The sequence below is a fragment of the Mirounga leonina genome, unplaced genomic scaffold (assembly GCF_011800145.1).
Source record: "Mirounga leonina isolate KUSES-001 unplaced genomic scaffold, KU_Mleo_1.0 Mir_173, whole genome shotgun sequence".
Lineage (NCBI taxonomy): Eukaryota > Metazoa > Chordata > Mammalia > Carnivora > Phocidae > Mirounga > Mirounga leonina.
In genome coordinates this window covers 73,969,577-73,989,940 of record NW_023270447.1, presented here as the reverse complement: position 1 = coordinate 73,989,940, position 20,364 = coordinate 73,969,577, and the positions used below count along the sequence as shown (strand labels likewise).

General features: G+C 42.4%; 1 protein-coding gene across 4 annotated transcripts in view; it reads left to right on the top strand.

The window, feature by feature from the left end:
• Positions 1-159: 159 nt before the first annotated feature.
• WDTC1 (WD and tetratricopeptide repeats 1) overlaps positions 160-20,364 on the top strand; it is a 65,889-nt gene continuing 45,684 nt past the window's right edge. The window contains exons 1-2 of one of the 4 annotated variants that reach the window (XM_035019382.1): positions 160-460; positions 18,932-19,079. In XM_035019382.1, coding sequence (XP_034875273.1) covers positions 19,032-19,079 — 48 coding nt within the window. In that variant the 5' untranslated portion in view covers positions 160-460; positions 18,932-19,031. Of the gene's footprint in view, positions 461-17,956; positions 19,080-20,364 lie in introns of those variants that run through there. The other 3 variants (XM_035019383.1, XM_035019380.1, XM_035019381.1) reach the window with 3 other exon arrangements.

The window sequence follows — 20,364 nt, the reverse complement described above, 5'->3', positions numbered from 1 at the left end:
ACGTTGACCGGGCGCGCGGGGCGGGGGAGGGGCCCGGCTAGCCATTCTGGAAACCGCCGGACGCTCTCTCCGTAGCGTAGCCGCCGGCTGTGAGGCGCGGGGCGGGGGCGGAGACTGCGTGGCGCAGGCGCGGTGCTGGGCTTCTCCTGGGTCCCCAGACAGCTGGAGGAGATAAACAGAGGAGGAGGAGGGAGGGGAGTGCGTGTGTGAGAGCGCGCGAGGGAGTGTGAGTGTGTGTGAGCGCGGGTGTGAGGCGGTGCGCAGGGGCGGGCGGAGGCGCTGTCCGGCCCCGGCCAGGCGCCGGGCGGGGAGCATGGGAAGGGGCTAGAGCTGCCCGGGCCCCCCAGCCCCCTCCCCGGGATCCGCGCCCCCCCCCCTCCCGGGAGAGGGGCCGGGCCCCCTGGACGGACATGGGCTCCTGAAGTTGCGCCGCCGCTGGTCCTGGGAAGAGGCCTGACAGGTACTGGTAGCCACCGCCCCCTGCCCTCGCCGGGCGCCGAAGCGAGAACCGGTTCCCGCAGTCCCCGCACACGGGCCGCCCGCTCTGGGCCAGCCGCAGCCCTGCCGGCCCGGGGGGCCTGAGGCCGCCAGCCTCGGGGCTCCGAGGTGTCCCGAGAGGGGACAGGCCTCGCTGGGGCGAGGGGCAGAGTGGGCCGGGGGCGGGGTGGGGATGGAGGGCTGGCCGGGACCTGGGTGGTGGGGGAGGCTCTGGGAGTCCAGGGAGGCTTTGCCGAGGGAGAGGTGGAAGTCGTCCCATCACGGGACTTTTTTGCGGAGTTTTTGTTTGACATCTGATCTGGCGCCGGTGTCAGGAAGAAGGGGGCAGGTGGAAATGCCGGGAGGGCTACGTTGACCTGACCTGCTCTCTGAGTTTCCTGCTCTCCTGCTCTCGCTCTGTCTCGCTCGCGCTCGCTCTCGCGCTCTCTCTCTCGCTCGCTCTCCCGCTCTCTTTCTCTGTGAGAGAGAGAGAGAGTGTGTGTGTGTTTGTGTGTGTGCGTGTGTGTGTGTCCGTCCCTCCGTGGCCAGGCTTCTTGCAGCCGCAGATGCCTTCAGTGGCCCATCCTGGCACCAAGCTCAACTCTGCTAAGGTGTTTCCATCATGCGACTGTAACGCCCTTACAGAGGGCCTTTACTTGGGAACGGGCTGTTCAGGACCCACTTCAACGGGAAATAGGAAGTGTCGAATAGAAGAGAGACTGTGACCAGCAGGATCCAATTCTTGTCACTGAAAGCTGCAGTGGGACGCCCCCTTGCCAGCCAGATTGAATTTGCTTAGTGACCTCTGACTCTCCTCTGTAGGTGTACCACCAGGGTCTCTAGAAAAGAGGTAGCAGGACTTAATGACTAAAGTCTAACTGCCTAATTTGACTATTTTCCTCAAAGTCCTTTTCTTCTGTGACTTTAAAAAAAAACTTCTGAGGTAGTGGTAGAGCAACTTTAAAGTTTTCCTCTTAAGTTTGAGTTTAGAAACCTGATAGGGTGTCTATTACTTCCCCATTCTTCCCAAGGATGGGGTAGATGATCAGGGTAAAGTGGCAGTTAAGCGTTCCCTTTTAACAAAGTCTTAAACAGTTTTGAGAAGAAACTATTCAGACACCACCAGACTCAAAGACACTATGAAATCTCTGCCTAGGGCACAGGTATGCCCAGTGGTCTGAACGAAGCTTTTCTGTACCTTACAGTCCCTCCTGAGTGGCTAGTGTCTTCACTAAATGAAGGAACCACTTAAGGCTATTTCTGGATGGAATTGAAACTTGTCTGCTGAGTATAATAACTGGATCCTCTAGCACAGACCAGGGAGTAACTAGAAAGGCTCGTTTGGGCTGACTCTTGAGACTTAACAATGGATCTTCATTGCAGGTTGTTGTGTTTCATTGGCAGATGGAAAAACCTTTTCTGCCATAGTTTGTGTTCCTGCTGCTTTAATACTGGGGTATTTTGACCTATTTGGGGGCACTTATGTTCAAGCCACCTGTCAATTTGTAGAAGCAGTGCTTTGGGTCAACTCTGAAGAATAATAGAACAACAATTCATATTTCTGCCTGAGACTCCTTCCCTTGCAGTTACTGAAAGAGAATACGTGTAATGATTATGGTGATGGTATTAACATTGGCGATTTGCCACTTGGGGATTTTAGAGTTGTCATGCAGCTGACAAATTTTCTAGCTGGAAGGAACTCAGCAGTGACTCATGGGACATCATATTAGGGTTTTTTTCACATACCTAGACTTCAGGACCTGGAAGGATACAACTGAAAATCTTAAAGCCCTCTGCTAAATATCTTTGGACTTTGAGGGGCCAACTGCTGCAAAGACCCAGAACTATGACTTCAATAATTTTTAAATTATTTTCTAAATATTTTCTTCTCTCCTTTTTGAATTAGGGAATGTGGCCCACATGTGCAGTCCTGGGTCTCAAAGAAGGGATCATAAACAACGTGTAATATGGTGATACTTACCTTTCTTTTGGGTCACTGATTGAATGATCCTGATTCCTTTCTTCTTTCATCCTTACCTTTCTGGATTCCGCTTCATCTTTGGGCTGCCATTGCAGAGAGACTCACATAACTCCTTGGCTTCAAAAGCACAACCCTTGGCAAGTTCCATCAGAAACTAACTTTGGCTAACTTTGAGAGATATTTACTAATTAGAATACATTCTAAAAAGTGACTGACATTTATTGAGGGCCTGGTATCTATTGGGCTGTGTACTAGCTAGTATTTTACTTTATCTAATTTAGCACTCATAACTGCTCTGTGAGGCAAAAATCATTTTCCCTATTATACATATGAAGATATGAGCACAGAGAGGTTAAATAACTTGCTTAAGGTCACACTGCAAATATGGGAAAGGTTTAGAATTCCAACTAGGGCCTGTCTCCTTTGGGGCTGTGATACATGAAGAGTTGAAAGGACCAAAGCTAAGAGCCTGGGGGAACACGATCCCTGCCTTCAAGTACTTGAAGAACTGTCATGTAGAAAGGGAACTGGACTTTCTCTCTGTGATTCTGGAAAGCAGCACTAGGATCAAGGGATGGAAATTTCAAGACGGGAGACGTTGGCTTGGTAGGAGAGAATTTGGCTTTCTTTCTTTTTTTTGTTTTTTTGTTTTTGAGAATTTGGCTTTCTAAAAGCAAAATGGGCCACCTTGTGAGGGAATGAGTGTATTCAAGCAGAGGCTTTGCCACTTCTTATCAAGGATTTGGTAGAGGAGTTCATACTTAATGTAGGTAATTGAACTAAGTAGTCTTTCAGTATTTTAAGCCCTATTATTATATGGAAATGATGTCAAACTCCTGTCGTATTGATCTGTGAAAAAACTAACCCATATTGCATATTTACTGTGTGCCAGGCACTTTTTAGACACTTTTCCTACAATATTTCATTTAATCCTTAGATTCCCCTATGAGGTAGGAATTATTATCCGCACTTTATGTATGTACTTATTTATTTGTCAGAGAGAGAGCACAAGCAGGGGGGGCAGTAGGCAGAGGGAGAAGCACGCTCCCCACTGAGCAAGGAGCCCAATGTGGGACTTGATTCCAGGACCCTGGGATCATGACCTGAGCCAAAGGCAGACACTTAGCCGGCTGAGCCACCCAGGCATCCCTCATTATCCCCACTTTACAAATGAGGAAACTGAGGCTCCAGAAAGTTAAAAAAAAAAAAAAACTAACCTGTAGTTTACACAGCTAGTAGTAGGACTGATATTTGAACCTTTGTCTGTACCTTCTTAGCTGTGTAACGTAGGGTAAATTGTGTGTCCTCTCTAAACTATATTTCCTCATGTGTGAAATGACATTTTTGATAGTACCTTCCTTACAGTGGGTTTATGAGTACTACATGATGTAATATACAGTTCTCACTAGACCTCACTGATTGCCCTTGAGAGCCCAGGTTTGGGGTAAAGGGGTACCGCTTTGTTTCTTTAGGGTGAATTCAGGCCTGACACACCCTGATAATTCTGGGGTTCATTCTTTGTACTATTTGTAATAGCTGCCGACTCCTTGAAGGGCTTTGTGGCATTAGTGACTAATACCTTACAAACTTGAGGCCTGAATAAGAGGAGGGTTCAGCCAGTAGGTTGGAGTATAGGAGGCAGTGTCAGAGGCCTTGTGGAAAAAAAGTCCTCACCCTATTATAGAGTCAGATTCAGGGATCATTGTTTGCATTTTTATATTTAATGTCTTATTTTAGAATGAACAAGGTCACAATTGCTAGAGCTGTGATAGAGCTGGATGCCAAGAATAATAACCCTTAATCCTCCCTGTAGCCATCTGGGGAGGTATTAACCCCATTTTCTTGGAGAGTTGGGCAGAGCAGGATCAGACGTTACCCAGGTAGCTATTCAGGGGCTCTTGGGACGGTGGCAAAATTTTATCCTTGTTCATAACCCCCAGATTCTATTTTCAGAAAGCACAAAACTGCTTCTCCATGTACCTTTAGAGAGCCTTTCTTAGAATGAGAGTCAGGCATTTCTGGTCTTGGAGTTTCATCAGTTGAGACCTGAGCATTTGGGTGCCGGTAGCTTACCTGGTTCCTTCTTGAGTCAGACATCTGGATGTAACACAGCTGCAATTGAATTGGAAGGGAAGCATTTCCACACTGATTGACTTAGTTTTCCTTAACCTCTCTGCTAGGAGGAAAGTTGGAGGGGAGGGTGAAACTTCAAAGGCTTCCCTATGAGACATACTTTGAATTGTGGCAGAATTTGGAAAGCTGCAAGTTAAAGGCAAAATCCAAGACTGCAGATGCTCAGAAATACAGTGAGAGAGGACAGCATTATCAAAGTATGCTCCCTTTCCTCTTTCTGTTCCCTTTCACTACCTTTAGGTAATTGTGGCCCTAGGAGAAAGCAGATAAATTAGCTGTAATCACTGAAAAGCAGCGTTCTGAAAACATCAAGAAAAATTTTTCACAAAGCATGAATGGCAATACAGAACCCATTCATGTAGAGAAGCCATCGAGGTGAGTTTTCATCCAGGTTTTCCCACAAAGTGAAGCATTTCTTAGGATAGACTTCCACAGAGAAAGCTTTAGTCAACCCCCTATGGAATCATTTGAGCCAGGAGCCTCGAAGATGGCAAAGAACTTCTCCAAAGATGTTTTGTTGATGGGCCTATCCTACCAACCAAACCTTTCCCAGATGCTGTCCTTGTGCCTACTTAGTCCATGACCCCAAAATACACTCAGGAAATTTATGTTTGAGACTGGCAGAGTCAAGGTGATTTTGATTCCTTAGCTTAATTTTAAGGAATGCTAAGAGCTTCTTTTAGGTAAGACTGCTTGCACATGATCTGATTAAAGATAGTAACAGTTTTTTAGTGGCTAGTGACCTGGGTCTTAGAATTAAACTATCTAGTTTGACTCTCCATTTAATAACTGAAACTTGAGCAAATTAACTTCTCTGCACCTCAGATCCTTCATCTGTAAAGTGAGGATAATAATAGTACCTGCCTCATAGGTTTATAAGGAATCTGTCAGGTAACACTTAGGAAATGCTTTGAATGTTCACCAAATATTTTTACCAGGCTTGGTATCAGGCATTTTACATGTGTGGCTCTTCACTCTGTGAAAGTAGGCATTATTGTCCTTGTTTTGCAGATTAGGAAGCTGAGGTTTAGAAATGCAGTCACACAGAAAATAGGTGGCAGAACTGGGATTTGAACCTTAGGTCTGTCGGACTCCAGCGCCCAACTCTATTTTACTATGCTACTTCCAATGACCTTTATGCTTTGGAAGTTTTCTCTTCTATAGGATTGCTCTAGTAGGTAAACTACTGCAAATGGAGTGAAAGGAAACTTGCATACATCTTTTGCGTAATTCAGAATGTTGAAAGGGCCAGTGGTCACTCCTGCTGGGGAGAGGCATAATGTTCAGAGGAAAAAGAATACAGATGATTGGGGTTCCATCTCCACTCTACTTCTCCTAGCAGTGTGTCCTTAGAATCATGGGATAGCAGCATTGGAAGAGGTTTTGTAACTCATCTCAAAGTCTACCTCTCATTTTACAGCTGGGGAAATAGAGTGAAATGCCTCATATAGGGTCTTTCAGCTAGTTAGAGGCAGAGGCTCACCTGGAGCACAAGACCCTAGATCCTGGACCAGTCCTTATTCCTCAGTACCACATAGCACTGTGCTTCAGTTCTCCCTTGTTAAAAGGAATGATAATTTCTAGCTTCCTCACAGGATTGTTGTAAAGTTCGAGTTAAAGGTGTGAATGAAAGCACTCTGATAGGTATAAAGCACTGTATGTATGCAAGATAGTCATGCTGTCATTCATTCAGCACATACTTCTTGGCACCTGCTAAGCCCGTATTGGAGACCTAGGAGGGTCAGTAGATGAATCAGATGAAGAGCTGGCCCTCAGAATGCTTTTAGTCTTTTAAAGAAAAGAGAAGCCACAAAAATAATTATAGTTCAAGGCAGGAGACAGATGGAGGAAAGGGTGAGAACTAAATTTTCATAAGTTCTGATTTTGAGGCAGAGGAAAGAAGAAAAGGGTTTGGGGACTTTTATTCTTTAAAATTGAGATATAGGGCGCCTGGGTGGCTCAGTCGTTAAGTGTCTGCCTTCGGCTCAGGTCATGATCCCAGGGTCCTGGGATCAAGTCCCACATCGGGCTCCCTGCTTGGCGGGAAGCCTGCTTCTCCCTCTCCCGCTCCCCCTGCTTGTGTTCCTGCTCTCGCTGTCTCTCTGTGTCAAATAAATAAAATCTTTAAAAAATAAATAAATAAAATAAAATTGAGATATAACTCATATGCCATAATGTTTACCCTTTTAATGCATACAATTCTGCCTTTTTTAATATATCTAGAAAGTTGTGCAACCATCACCACTATCTAATTCCAGAATATTTTCATCATGCCCCAAAGAAACCCATACCCGTTAGCTATCACCACCACCCCAATCACTCCCATCTTCTTCCTCAGTTCCAAGCAACCATTAGTCTACTTTCTGTCTCTGTAGCTTTTGCTGTTCTTGACGTTTCATATAAATGGATTCATATAATATGTGGCCTTTTGTGACTTCTTTCAAATAACAGTGTTTGCAAGTTTCATCCCTGTTGTAGCATGAATCAGTGCTTCATTCCTTTTTATAGCTGGTTAATATTCCATTTTATGGATATATCACATTTTACTTACCTATTTATGGACATTTATCCATTGGTGGACATTTGGGTTGTTTCTACTTGGGGCTATGAACATTCATTTATGAGTTTTTATGTAGATTTATGTTTTTCATTTTTCTTGGGTTATACCTAGGAGTGAAATTTCGTATGGCAACTCTATGTTTAACCTTTTGAGAAGAGACCTTTCTTTCTTTCTCTTTCTTTCTTTCTTTCTTTCTTTCAAGAGGGAGAGAGGGGCAGGGAGGGACAGAGGGAGAGGTAGAGAGAATCTTAAGCAGGCTCCATGCTCAGCATGGAACCCCACGTGGGGCTTGATCTCACGACCCTGAGATCATGACCTGAGCCAAAGTCGAGTCAGACACTTAATTGACTGAGCCACCCAGGCATCCCGCTGAGAGCTGGTTTTTTCTTATTGCAAATAATATTGTCAGTCACATTGATTAAGTATTTACAGTGTGCCAGTTATCCCATATAATCCTCACAACAATTCTGAGGTAGGTGCTATTACTATCTTGATAAAAAATAGCCAGTATTTCTTGAGCACTTACCACATGCCAGGTATTGGCTAAGTGTTTTTATAATGCATTGTCTCATTAATGTTCCCAATAACCCTATGGGGTAGAAATTATTACATATACCTACATGGCAGGTAAAAAACAAAAAATAAAAAACCTAGGAACTTAAAGGTAAATAATTTTACCCAAGATCATACAACCTAGTGTATAGTAGAGCCAGATTCAGACTCAGGTTTCTTTCAGTTTGAAGCAGGTTCCTAATGGCTATATCTATATTATTATAAAAACAATAAATGTTCACAATAGAATACTTGGAAAGTACAGAGGAACAGAAAAAAATATATATGTATCACCTGTTATCTTACTAGAGAGAAGACCACTGACACATTTTTGATGCATATCCTTTTTTTTTTTTTTTTAAGATTTTATTTGAGAGAGAAAGTACAAGCAGGGGGAGGGGCAGAGGGAGAGGGAGAAGCAGGCTCCCTGCATGCAGGTGGGGCTCAATCCCAGGACCCTGGGATCATGACCTGAGCGGAAGTCAGAAGCTTAACTGACTGAGCCACCCAGGTGCCCTGATGCATAGCCTTTCTTTCGTTGTTTATTTTATATTTTTTTAAAGATTTTATTTATTTGAGAGAGCGAGCACACAAGCTGGGGTAGGAGGCAGAGGCAGAGGGAGAAGCAGGCTCCCCGCTGAGCAAGGAGCCTGATGCGGGACTCGATCCCAGGACCCTGGGATCAGGACCTGAGCAGAGGCAGACGCTTAACCAACTGAGCCACCCAGGCGTCCCCTTTCTTTGTTTAAAGATTATATTTATTTGTCAGAGAGAGCACCAGCAGGGGGAATGGCAGACAGAGGGAGAAGCAGGCTCCCTGCTGAGCAGAGTCCGATGTGGGACTCAATCCCAGGACCCTGGGATCATGACCTGAGCGGAAGGCAGCGGCTTAACTCAGCCAGCCAAGCAACCCCCGATTCATATCCTTCTTGTTATAACATTGTAGATATGTACACTTTTTGGTTTGTCTTTTTTTTTCCCCCCAAGGCTAAGATGGCCATAGATATGTTTTAAACCTGATTTTTTTAACTATATATGATTAATGGTTTTCTATTTCATTAATCAATCTTCCATGTTTTGAATGACTGTAATAGGAAAGAAAGATTTTTATTTTTATTTTTAATTTTTTAAAATTTTATTTATCTATTTGACAGAGAGAGACACAGCGAGGAAGGGAACACAAGCAGAGGGAGAGGCAGAGGGAGAAGCAGGCTTCCCGCTGAGCAGGGAGCCCAATGCGGGGCTCGATCCCAGGACCCCAGGACCATGACCCAAGCTGAAGGCAGATGCTTAACAACTGAGCCACCCAGGCGCCCCGAATTTTTAAAAGAACTTTATTAGAGGGGCACCTAAGTGGCACAGTTGGTTAAGCATCTGAGTCTTGGTTTTGGCTCAAGTCATGACCTCAGGGTCATGAGATCAAGCCCTGCATCAGGCTCCACACTCAGCGCAGAGTCTGCTTGAGATTCTCTCTTCCTCTGCCCCTCCTGTTCGTTCACTCTCTCTCTAAAATAAATAATCTTTTTTTTTTAATGGAGTTTATTAGAGAGAATTCCAAATACATACGAAGTAAACAGAATATTGAACCCCCATATATCTGTCATCCTATTTCAATAACTCAACATTCTGCCATTCTTATTTTATCTATACCTCCTGTGCTTTCCACCTCCATTCTATTTTTTAAGTAAAATTTACAAATATTAAAATTCATTAATTTTTTTTTAAATATTTTATTTATTTATTTCACAGAGAGAGAGAGCGAGAGCAGGAACACAAGCAGGGGGAGTGGGAGAGGGAGAAGCAGGCTTCCTGCCAAGCAGGGAGCCCGATGTGGGACTCAATCCCAGGACCCTGGGATCATGACCTGAGCCGAAGGCAGACGCTTAATGACTGAGCCACCCAGGTGCCCTAAAATTCATTAATCTTGATTGTGCAGTTTTGACAAATGGATATACTCATGTAACCCATATCCCCAATACCCATGTAACCATACTCCCGTCACTATATAACCTTTCTGTCACTCTAGAAAGTTCTCAGGTGTCCTTTACTTGTCAATCTCCACCCAGGCAACACTTTTTTTTTTTTAACTGCATTTTTGCCTATTCTAGAACTTCATATACATTTGACTCTTGAACAATGTGGGGGTTAGGGGCACCAGCCCTGCCCCCCCATGCAGTCAGAAATTCGCATATAACTTTTGACTCCCCAAAAACTTAGCTACTAATAGCCTACTGTTGACCAGAAGCCTTACTGATAACAATTGACACATATTTTAAGTATTATAAACTGTATTCTTATAATAAAGTAAGCTAGAGAAAAGGAAATTTTATTAAAATCATAAGGAAGAGAAAATACATTTACAGTACTATACTGTATTTATTGAAAAGAATCCATGTATAAGTGGACCCACAGTTCAAACGTGTGTTGTTCAAGAGTCCAATGTAAATGGAATCATACAGTATGTACTTTTTTTTTTAAGATCTCGCTGTGTCTTTCTCTGTCAAATAAATAAAATCTTAAAAAAAAAAAAAAAGATTTTACTTATTAGAGAAAGAGAGAACGTGAGCCAGGGAGGAGCAGAGGGAGAGGGACATGCTGACTCCACACTCTGAGCACAGAGCCCGACATGAGGCTCAGTCTCACGACCCTGAGATCACAACCTGAGCCAAAATCGAGTCAGACACTCAACCAACTGAGCCACCCAGGCGCCCCCAAGTATGTACTTTTTTATGTCTGGCTCCTTTTGCTCAGAATCTGTGAGATTCATCCATATTGTTACCTGTATCAGTAGTTCCTTTTAAAAAATAAAATAACTTCATTGGGATATAATTCACATACCATACAGTTCACCCTTTTAAAGTGTACAATTCAGTGGTTTTTAATACTCTCACAGACATGTGCAACAATCACCAGTCAATTTTAGGACATCTTCATCACCTCAAAAATAAACATCAAACCACAATGAAATATCACTTCATACCCACTAGGATAGCTATAAATAAATTTTTTTAAAAAAACAAGTATTAGTAAGGATGTGAAGAAATTGGAATATTGTACATTGCTGCTGAAATTGTAAAATGGTGCAGCCGCTATGGAAAACAGTTTGGCAATTCCTCAAAAAGTTAAACATAGAATTACCATATGACTCAGCAGTTCCACTCCAAGGTATATACACAAAAGAATTGAAAACAGGTGGTCGAACAGATACTTGTATACGAATGTTCATAGCAGCACTATTCACAACAGCCAGGCATTGAATGGATAAACACTATGTGATATAGCAGTGCAATGGAATGGTATTCAGCCATAGAAAGGAACGAAGTACTGATACGTGCTACATGGGTGGACCTCAAAATATCATGCTAAGTGAAAGAAGCCAGTCACAAAAGGCCACATATTGTAGGATTTTATTTATATGAAAAATCTAGAGTAGGTAAATTCATAGATGCAGAAAGTTAATTGGTGGTTGCCAGATATCCGGGGGCGGGGGGGGGAGGGGCGCGGAGGGGGGAGGAAGGAAGAGGGACTGATTACTTAATAAGTATGAGGTTTTCTTTTGGTGCAATGGAAATGTTTTGGAATTACCTAGAGGTGGTGGTTGCGTAACATTGTGAGTGTACTAAATACCACTGAATTGTATACTTTAAAATAGTTAATTTTATGTTATGTGAGTTTCACTTCAATTAAAAAAAAAGGGAAACACATATCCTTTAGCTATCACTACTCTATACCCCATCCGTCCAGCACCAAGGAACACAAATCTTTCTATTCCTATAGATTTGCCTATTCTGGGCATTGCATGTAAGTGGAATCATAGGCATCCCTTGATTCTTGAAAGTTCACATTATGCCATTTCACTTTTACGAAAGACCTACATCAGCACCTTTTTTTGCTACCAAGGGAAATCCGAAGAGGATTTTTGCTTTTATGAAAAGAGTGAAAATCAGATATCATGGTCAGCATTTGTTTTGCAGTGAGCCCATTAGAGAGGCAGCGTACACCCTGAGCAGCGAGCGTGGCACCTCCCAGCTTCTCCCCTGGGAACTACACTCAGCTCAAGCCACCATAGCTTTGAGCTGTGTCTGTGAGCCTCTGTGCTTTATCTCCATTTATTTTGGTCATCCGTTAGCAAGATGGTATCAGAAAAGCCTAAGAGAGGTTATTTTTGGGGTCTGGGAAAGCTCAAAAATTTTTCCATATAAACTAATGGTAATTGCTTCACTTTATGTCATTGCAGCTTAGGATAGGTTTCATAGGAACACTTTACTTTTGGATAGCAGGAGAAACCTGTATACGACATGTGGCCTTCTCTCACTCAGCATAATGTCTTCCAAGATTCATCCATGTTGTGACACATATCAGCACATCACTGCTTATTACAGCCAGATAATATTCCATTGTATAGATATACCACATTTTGTTAGTCCATTCATCAGTTGATGGGCATTTGGGTTCCACCTTTTAGCTATTGTGAATAATCCTGTATAACCCTTCTCATACACCCTGTTGTATGGAGTTCCTTTGTTTTTAACAAAGTCACCTTTTTCCTCCTGATCTTGCAATTCTAAGCCAGCAGAAGTGAGAACGTCATCCCACTCTCTGTGCCTCACCACCCTACAATGGAATCCCCAGTGTCAGCTTTGTTGCTCTGGTAGGGAAGGAAGAAAGGGAGAAATGTTGTAACCATGCCACTGAGCATAATCAGGAGCTCTCAAGTCTTACTAGAATTCAGATTTGGCTAATAACGTCTGTTAAGCATCCACTGTAATCCAGGTACTATTTTGTACCTTCATATATATTTTATCATTTATTCCTCACAACAGCCAATTGAAGTAGATGAGCATCCCCATATTACACATGAGGAAATTGAAACTCAGAAAGGTTGAGGAACTTGCCTAAGTAGGTACTAATTGGTACAATGAGGGGGCTGGACTTCAGGCCCAAGTGCCTCAGTATTTTAAGTCTGCTTCCCTTTCTGCTACATTAATCCCAGAACCCAAATAAGGACTATGGCACACCTGAAATGGGTGGTTCCTCGTGTTTATTTGGCTAGTACCATTCAATCTTTGGTTCCAGGTGAGTAATCTTTGCCAGGTGTGCTTTGTTCTAAGGCTTGTTAACCTCAGGCTATTATATTACTGGTACCCTTTGCATTATGAAGTAGATTAATTCCTCCAAATTGAGCTGTTAATTGAATTTTCTTATTAAATTCCTTTGTAATACAGAGATCTGCCTATGGAAAAGTTTCCCAGTAGCCTGAGTTAAAAGTTTGTGGAGTTTGTGGAAGGGATAGGGTTAAGTGGCGACATGCTAAGCATTTTAGGCTCTAGGAGTATAGAATACATTTTGGGAGGAGTATCCTATGCGTGGCAGCTCATATTTTCTTTATAACATTATGTCATATGTTTTCCCCTGTGCCTTAGGCATTTTTGTATTTTTCATATTCCCAACTCCCAGAAACTGGCTTCCTTCTCCCTCCTTTTATTGAGTGTCAACTAGAGTAGGCTTGCAGTATCCTCAGTGACAGCAGATGCCATTCCTTAAACCTTTGTACTTTAGCTAGAGAGATTTTTTTATTGAGCTTTCATGTTCTGCAAATTAGCCCTCAGTGTCATTAGAGCTTTAAGGGCGAACATAAGGGTATATTCAGTTCACTGTGTTATCCTTAGAATGAAGAATACACATTAAAAGCTGCTTGTGGGGGTGCCTGGGTGGCTCAGTCGTTAAGCGTCTGCCTTCAGCTCAGGTCATGATCCCAGGGTACTGGGATCGAGCCCCGCATCAGGCTCCCTGCTTGGCGGGAAGCCTGCTTCTCCCTCTCCCACTCCTCCTGCTTGTGTTCCTGCTCTCCCTATCTCTCTGTCAAATAAATAAAATCTTAAAAAAAAAAAAAAGTTGCTTGTGGTCTGTTACAGTCCTGGTTTTTTGCTGGTGATTTCCATGTCTCCTTTCCTGCTCTCCTGCCATATGTTTAGTTTGTTTCCCCCACTGTCATTTTTGTGCTTTCTTCTAAGATGTATGATAAATGAGTATAAATAAGATTTAGTTTATTATTCCTATTCCTTCTGAATTTACTGTCCTCGCTGTTAATTTTGGTCATTTGGTTAAATTAGCCTTTTTCAGTCCATCTACGGTGTTATGGTCACAATAGCCTTGGTGCCATTGATACTCAATTCATGACAACTATGTTGTTTGCTCTTGAAGAGAAGGGTCTGTGTTTGGCTTGTTCTTTGCTGTATTTTCAAAGTCTAGTGTGGTGCTGGCATAATAGGCATTGAAAATGTTACCTTATGGATTCTTGAACTCACTTATTTCAGTCGTTTGCATCTCAGCAGAACTGAACATATAATTTGCATACTGCACCAGAGATAGAAATCCCCTTGATACAGTCTTTTCTGGTGTTTAATCATAAATATATAACTTCCTTTCTTCAATTCCAAATGTCTCCATCATGTCATTCTATATCTGTGAGTTCTCTTTGTTCTATAGAATTGACTATTCCAAAACACTCCTTAAAATAATGCTTTTAAAATTTGACTGTGATTAAATCTCGTCATATTCAAATAACTGTTCCTTTATTGATTTGATTATTTGTGTTTGAGAGACTTTGGAATCAAAGTATGAAGCTAAATTATGCCCCTTATGGATTTGGGGGTATTTCCCTCCTAATATGAACCTGTTAAATAATCTCTACTTAGAAGGCTTTCCAGTTATGCTTGCCTGCCTAAAAAAGTTTGTGGAAGGCACTGAATCCATGTTGCCTGAAAGGGGGGTGAAGGTGGGCTGTGCTCTAGAATGAGCTATCTGCTGGTGTGCTATCATTTCTTCTCAGGATGGGAACAGAAATGTTCACCAAAATACTGAGCAGTAGTTATATTAAATTTGACATTTTGATTTTTAAACCTCTGCCTCCATTCTGATACTGTTTTAAATCCCACTTTCCATTTTACCATTTACCTGACTTGTAGTGAGGGTGGGTTTTTGGTTTTGGTTTTGGTTTTGGTCTACTTTCTCTGCTTTTTCCTTCTTTTGTTCCTTTTAGTTTTTCTAAGCACACACCTATCTTAGCTAAAGTCCCTTGCCTTTGATTTTTGATTCTCTGCTTTCTTAGATGCTATGTCTTTCATCCCAGTCAGTATTCCTCCATGTCTAGCACAGTGCCTGGGACTTGGTACAAACCCAGTTAATGCTTTAAGAAAATTAATGAATGAGTAGTAACAATTTAGTTGACTCTTATGGTGGATTGTCATACTGATCATTACTCTAGGAAATTATGTACCCTAGTAATTTACACACATACAAAGTGGTTAAGAGTGTATATACAGCTCTGGGTTTGAGTCCCTGCCCCAGCTTCACTTATTACCTGTGTGACATTGTAAAAATTGTTTCATGTCCATGACTCTGTTTCCACTTCTGTAAGATGATGATAGTAATAACATCCACCATACAACCTTTTGAACTAGTCTTCCCCTGCACCCTTAACAGTGGTTGTTCTCTCTACTCAGAAGCTCCCTCCCCAAGTTCTTTGTGACTTCTTGTCATTCGTATTTCAGCTTGAGTGTCATCTGAGAGGGTTCCTCTGTATCAGGATTTGTAGCTGTAAGCAACAGAAACCAACTCTGGCTGATTTTTGAAAGGTTATTAGGGAAACTCACAAAATATCAGGGAAAGCCACAAAGCCAGGCTTGAAGAATGGGCTAGAACAAGGGAAGTTGGGTAGCAGCCAGGACTCTCAGCCAAAATCATTCACAGAACCAAACCATGAGGTCACTGCTGCCGCTTATACAGCTTACACCACTACCACCAGCTGACTGGGCTTTACTGGCCATGATAGCCACACCTTGCTGCCAGCATGGACACTCTGTGGCCTCTGATTTTTTGATTCCAGATCCCAATTAAGACGCTTATCAACTGAGCCACCCAGGCGCCTGAGTTTGATAAGTTCTTTATAGATTTTGGATACTAGCCCTTTCTCTGATAAGTTATTTGCAAATATCTTCTCCCATTCTGTTGGTTGTCTTTTGGTTTTGTTGCCTGTTTCCTTTGCTGTGCAAAACTTTTTATCTTGATTAAGTCCCAGTAGTTCATTTTTGCCTTTGTTTCCCTTGCCCTGTGAAGACATGTCTAGCTGCGGCCGAGGTCACAGGTTGCTGGTTGTGGATTTTGATGGATTCCTGTCTCACATTTAGGTCTTTCATCTGTTTTAAGTCTATTTTTGTGTATGGTGTAAGGAAATGGTCCAGTTTCATTCTTCTGCATGTGGCAACTTTCCCAACACCATTTGTTGAAAAGACTGTCTTTTTTCCATTGGATATTCTTTTCTGCTTTGTCGAAGATTAGTTGATCATAGTATTTATATTCTTTTAAAAATAAAAGTAAAGAAAAAACGTTGCACCTACATTATTTCATTTGACCTTTTTAGTAGTCTTCCAAGAAAAAGGGTGTTGGGGATGAAGCATATGGGCCTTTTTCTGGTGAGGCATATATGGCCTCCTCAGTGTTTGTTCTAGTTGTTCCTGTGCCTATGAGACACAGGAATGAGATCCTATGTGGAGAGACCAAGACTTGACTAAGGCCACATAGCTTACTTATTACCAGATGCACTCACTGACTTTGGTGTTCTTTCTGTTATGATAAATCTCACCCTATATTCTTGGTGATTGTGGGGGAAATTACTGTTGGGTTTTTTTTTGGGGGGGGGGGTTGACCATCATATCACAAACCAGGGACATAAACATAATTGCAGGCCAGTGTTACTTCATGCCAATTTGTCCAAATTCACATTTTTAATTTGGTGGCCCGAGAGCCCTGGGAAAGTTATCATGAAACCATAGTTGTTCCCAGTTGGCATCCCTAGGTGTTCTTCATGTTCACAGGTTTTGTGATCCTAAATAGTGCCAGTGACTTTCATATCTCCCTGGTAATGCTAAGATGCAATGCTGGATGTCTTCCACATTGTGGGGAAGGCTCTTGCCCTTTTAAGAGCTTATGGTCCCAAAATAGATCATGGAGGCATAAGCCCCAAAGAACTTGGGCTGAATGGGAACACCTAATCAGGTGGCAAGATTTTTATTGTCCTACTGTGTGCCTAACGCTAAAGAAAAAAATTTGCAATAACATAGTGTTTATATAGAGTTTCTTTTGTGAGTAAATGCCAAAAGAAAAGGAGTCTGCTTACAGATCAGGTGGAGCGAATATGATTTCAGGAGGGTGTGCTAGGAATCTGTAGGAGGGCAGCTGATGGAAAACCAGGGCCGGGAGATCCAGAAGTCTTGGGAATCCTGCTGGCTTGGGAGGGTTGGCAGAGAGGCTTGGTGGGCCCTGGAGGCCATTGTCACAGCACAAAGGTCCATAATGGGGAAGAAAGACTAAACTTCCTTTGTGGCTTCAGTGGTGGAATCAGGACCAAAAGTTGGAAATAACAGGGGGCAGAACTTTCTTTGAAAGCCTAGTGGTTTTTTTTTTCCTCTAGCATTTCTTTTTTTTCTTAATGCAATATTAATGTGCTTTTGTAGAAAAGAATTGCAAGTATCACAAACAGAAGGAAAAAAATCAGTCACACTACTATTCAAAGATGGCTATTATTATATTTCCTTTTTTACTTTTTTATTTTTTAAAATATTTATTTGAGATAGAGAGCAAGAGTGGGGAGTGGGAGGCAGAGGGAGAGGGAGAAGCAGGTTCCCCGCTGAGCAAGGAGCCTGATGCAGGGCTTGATCCCAGGACCCAGGGATCATGACCTGAGCTGAAGGCAGATGCTCAACCAACTGAGCCAACCAGGCACCCCCCTTTTTAATTTATTTTTTAAGATTTTGTTTTTATTTATATTATTTGTGTGAGAGAGAGAGAATTCGAGACAACACAAGCGGTGGAGAGGGAGAAGCAGGCTCCCCGCCTAGCAGGGAGCCCAATGCGAGGCTAGATCCTGGGATCATGACCTGAGCCAAAGGCAGACGCTTAACTGACTGAGCCACCCAGGCACCCTGTTTATATTTCCTTTTTTAAACATAGCTTTGATAATAGTATTTATTGAAAAAGCATCATGTTATCATATAAACATTTGGTGTGATGTAAGCATTTTTCCTTTATAAGTAGCATTTTTTAAAGACTTTTTAAATTTTTATTTATTTGACAGAGACAGACAGTGAGAGGGAACACAAGCAGGGGGAGTGGGAGAGGAAGAAGCAGGCCTCCCGCTGAGCAGGGAGCCCTATGCTGGGCTCGATCCCAGGACCCCGGGTTCATGATCTGAGCTGAAGGTAGATGCTTAATGACTGAGCCACCCAGGAGCCCCTATAAGTAACATTTCTAATGCTGCTTAATATCAAATGGCTATACATTGTTTAACCATCCCTCTGTCATCGGAAATTTTGGTCCTTTTAATTTTTTTGTTTTTACAAAATCTGTGATGGGGGTACCTGGTTAGTAGAACATGCAACTCTTGATCTCAGGGTCCTGAGCTTGAGCCCCAGGTTGGGTGTGGAGCCTACTTAAGATAAAAAAATAAAATAAAAACAAAATCTGTGATGAATATGCTTGGGTATAGAACTTTAGTGTTTCTTGTATTTTGCATTTTCTTATGGTAAGTTATCATAAATGAAATTAGTAGGTTTTTCTAACCATCAGAGTTTAGAACAAAGTTTGCTTCAAGAGGTGAGACTGAAAGCCTACCTACCAGGATAACGAAGAGGGATTTCTCTATCAGATCGGATTTTAGACATGATCACCTTTCCCTTTCCTGTCCACCCTTTGATTTTGTGACTCTATTAGAGGGTTGAGTGCTTTCTGTGATACTGATTTGGTTTTGGGGAGAGCCAAGATGAGGGTCAAGGATTCAAAGTATAATTAATGCATAATTGCCACAGATGCATACTGAGCAAGTGAAACTTGACATCTTTCTTGCTACATGCCTTGTTCTTATTTTCAGGATATGCTCCCATCTTCCTTCATACTCCTATCCAACCCTCCATTTTCTGGTGAAGCATACATGACTCCTTCAGTGTTTGTTCCAATACTTTCTGTGCCTCTGAGTCATTGTCTCCCCCATCCTACCCTTTTCATCTTCCAAAGGTTCTTCAACACTATGCAGCAGGGCCAGCCCACCATGTCATAAATCATAGGCAATAGCCAGTTCACTAGGTAGGCTGGTGGACTGTTTTAGGGGTAGAACCAGGGCTCTGAATCCACTTTATTCCATCCCTCAAGGTTTGATGGTTTTTTCCCCCCAGGTAATTAAATGTGTGTCTTGTGGACCTGGGCTTGGCTGGAATGCTCAAGGGTCCTGAAGATCCTTCTATAGCTTCCTGCTGTTGAATCCATTAAGAGAAGATGGCAAAAGTCAACATAACTAGAGACCTCATCCGTAGGCAGATCAAGGTAAGCACCTTAGACCTTTGAACAAGAGCATGAGGTCCTTTCTTCCTAACAGATTCATTTTACACCTGAAGAAACTGAGGTCTGAAGTCGGTGACTTGCCTGAAGTCACACAGCTACTTAGTGGCAGACCCAGGACTAGAATCAAGGTCTCTTAACTCCCATCTTCTTTTGCCCAAGAACATAGAATTCATGGAGACTCCTCTGTCCCAGTGCTTTGTACCTGGGCTGCTGGAATTAATGAAAGCTGGTGAGGGAAGGGAGCCATCAGTGTGCTGTGCATGTGCGTACACAACTGTGTGTGCATATGTAGGTTTATGGGGGCTGCTGTGGCAGGAGAAAACGTGGCATCTTCATGTTGCTCCAGCTGCTAAGTTGTGCACGTAACAGAATCTGGAAGAGTCTTAGTCCCAGTTCAGCTTAGACTCTTTCTTCTTTTCTTTAAGGGTCTCCTGCACCTGACCTGTACAGTTTGTACATTCTGTGAGATGAATGAATGACCAGGCAGTCACATTCATTTAGCAAGGTAGCCCAGGCTTTGTCAGGGAAACCTGCAGTAAAGGAGCACAGGGATTTAATGGAAGAGTTTCCACCAAGACATGATGTGCTTCTATAGTAAGAACCCCAAACTGGGGTCAGGAGCTTAATCTCACCACTGCCCTAATTACTTATAAGACTTGAGTCATTTTACTTCCCTGTGTTTTCTGTTGTTAAATGATAATAATGTCTGCCTCTAGGTGGATCATAATGAAATCTGAAAGAACACAAGTTTTTTGAAAAGGTTAAGTGCTAAAAACATTTTTTTAATTAAAAATCTTTAAAAAATAAGTGGCATGCAGCATAAGCTGTGATCATCATCAAAAAGGATTGAGTGTATGCCTCTACATGAGCCATGTACTTGGTGCATATCAATCTACGTTTCATATATTTTTTCCCTGCATCCCTGAATCCTTTGGGGGCTTTGTCCATTTGTGGGGGTTTTTGTAATTTCATTAGAATGGATGGCCCTCAAGGGCAAGGACCATTTCCTAGAGGCACAGAATCAGAGTTGGAGGGACCTTGCAAGTTATTTTTTTTCCCTATGAATATCCCCCACAATATGTGTCCTAAAGATGATGCCCACCCTGTCCAACCTAACAATGGAAACTCCCTATTTTGTTGTTTTCAATTTTTTCATTTTTTCTTTTCTTTCTTTCTTTCTTTCTTTCTCTTTCTTTCTTTCTTTCTTTCCTTCCTTTCCTTTTCTTTCTTTCTTTCTTTCTTTCTTTCTTTCTTTCTTTCTTTCTTT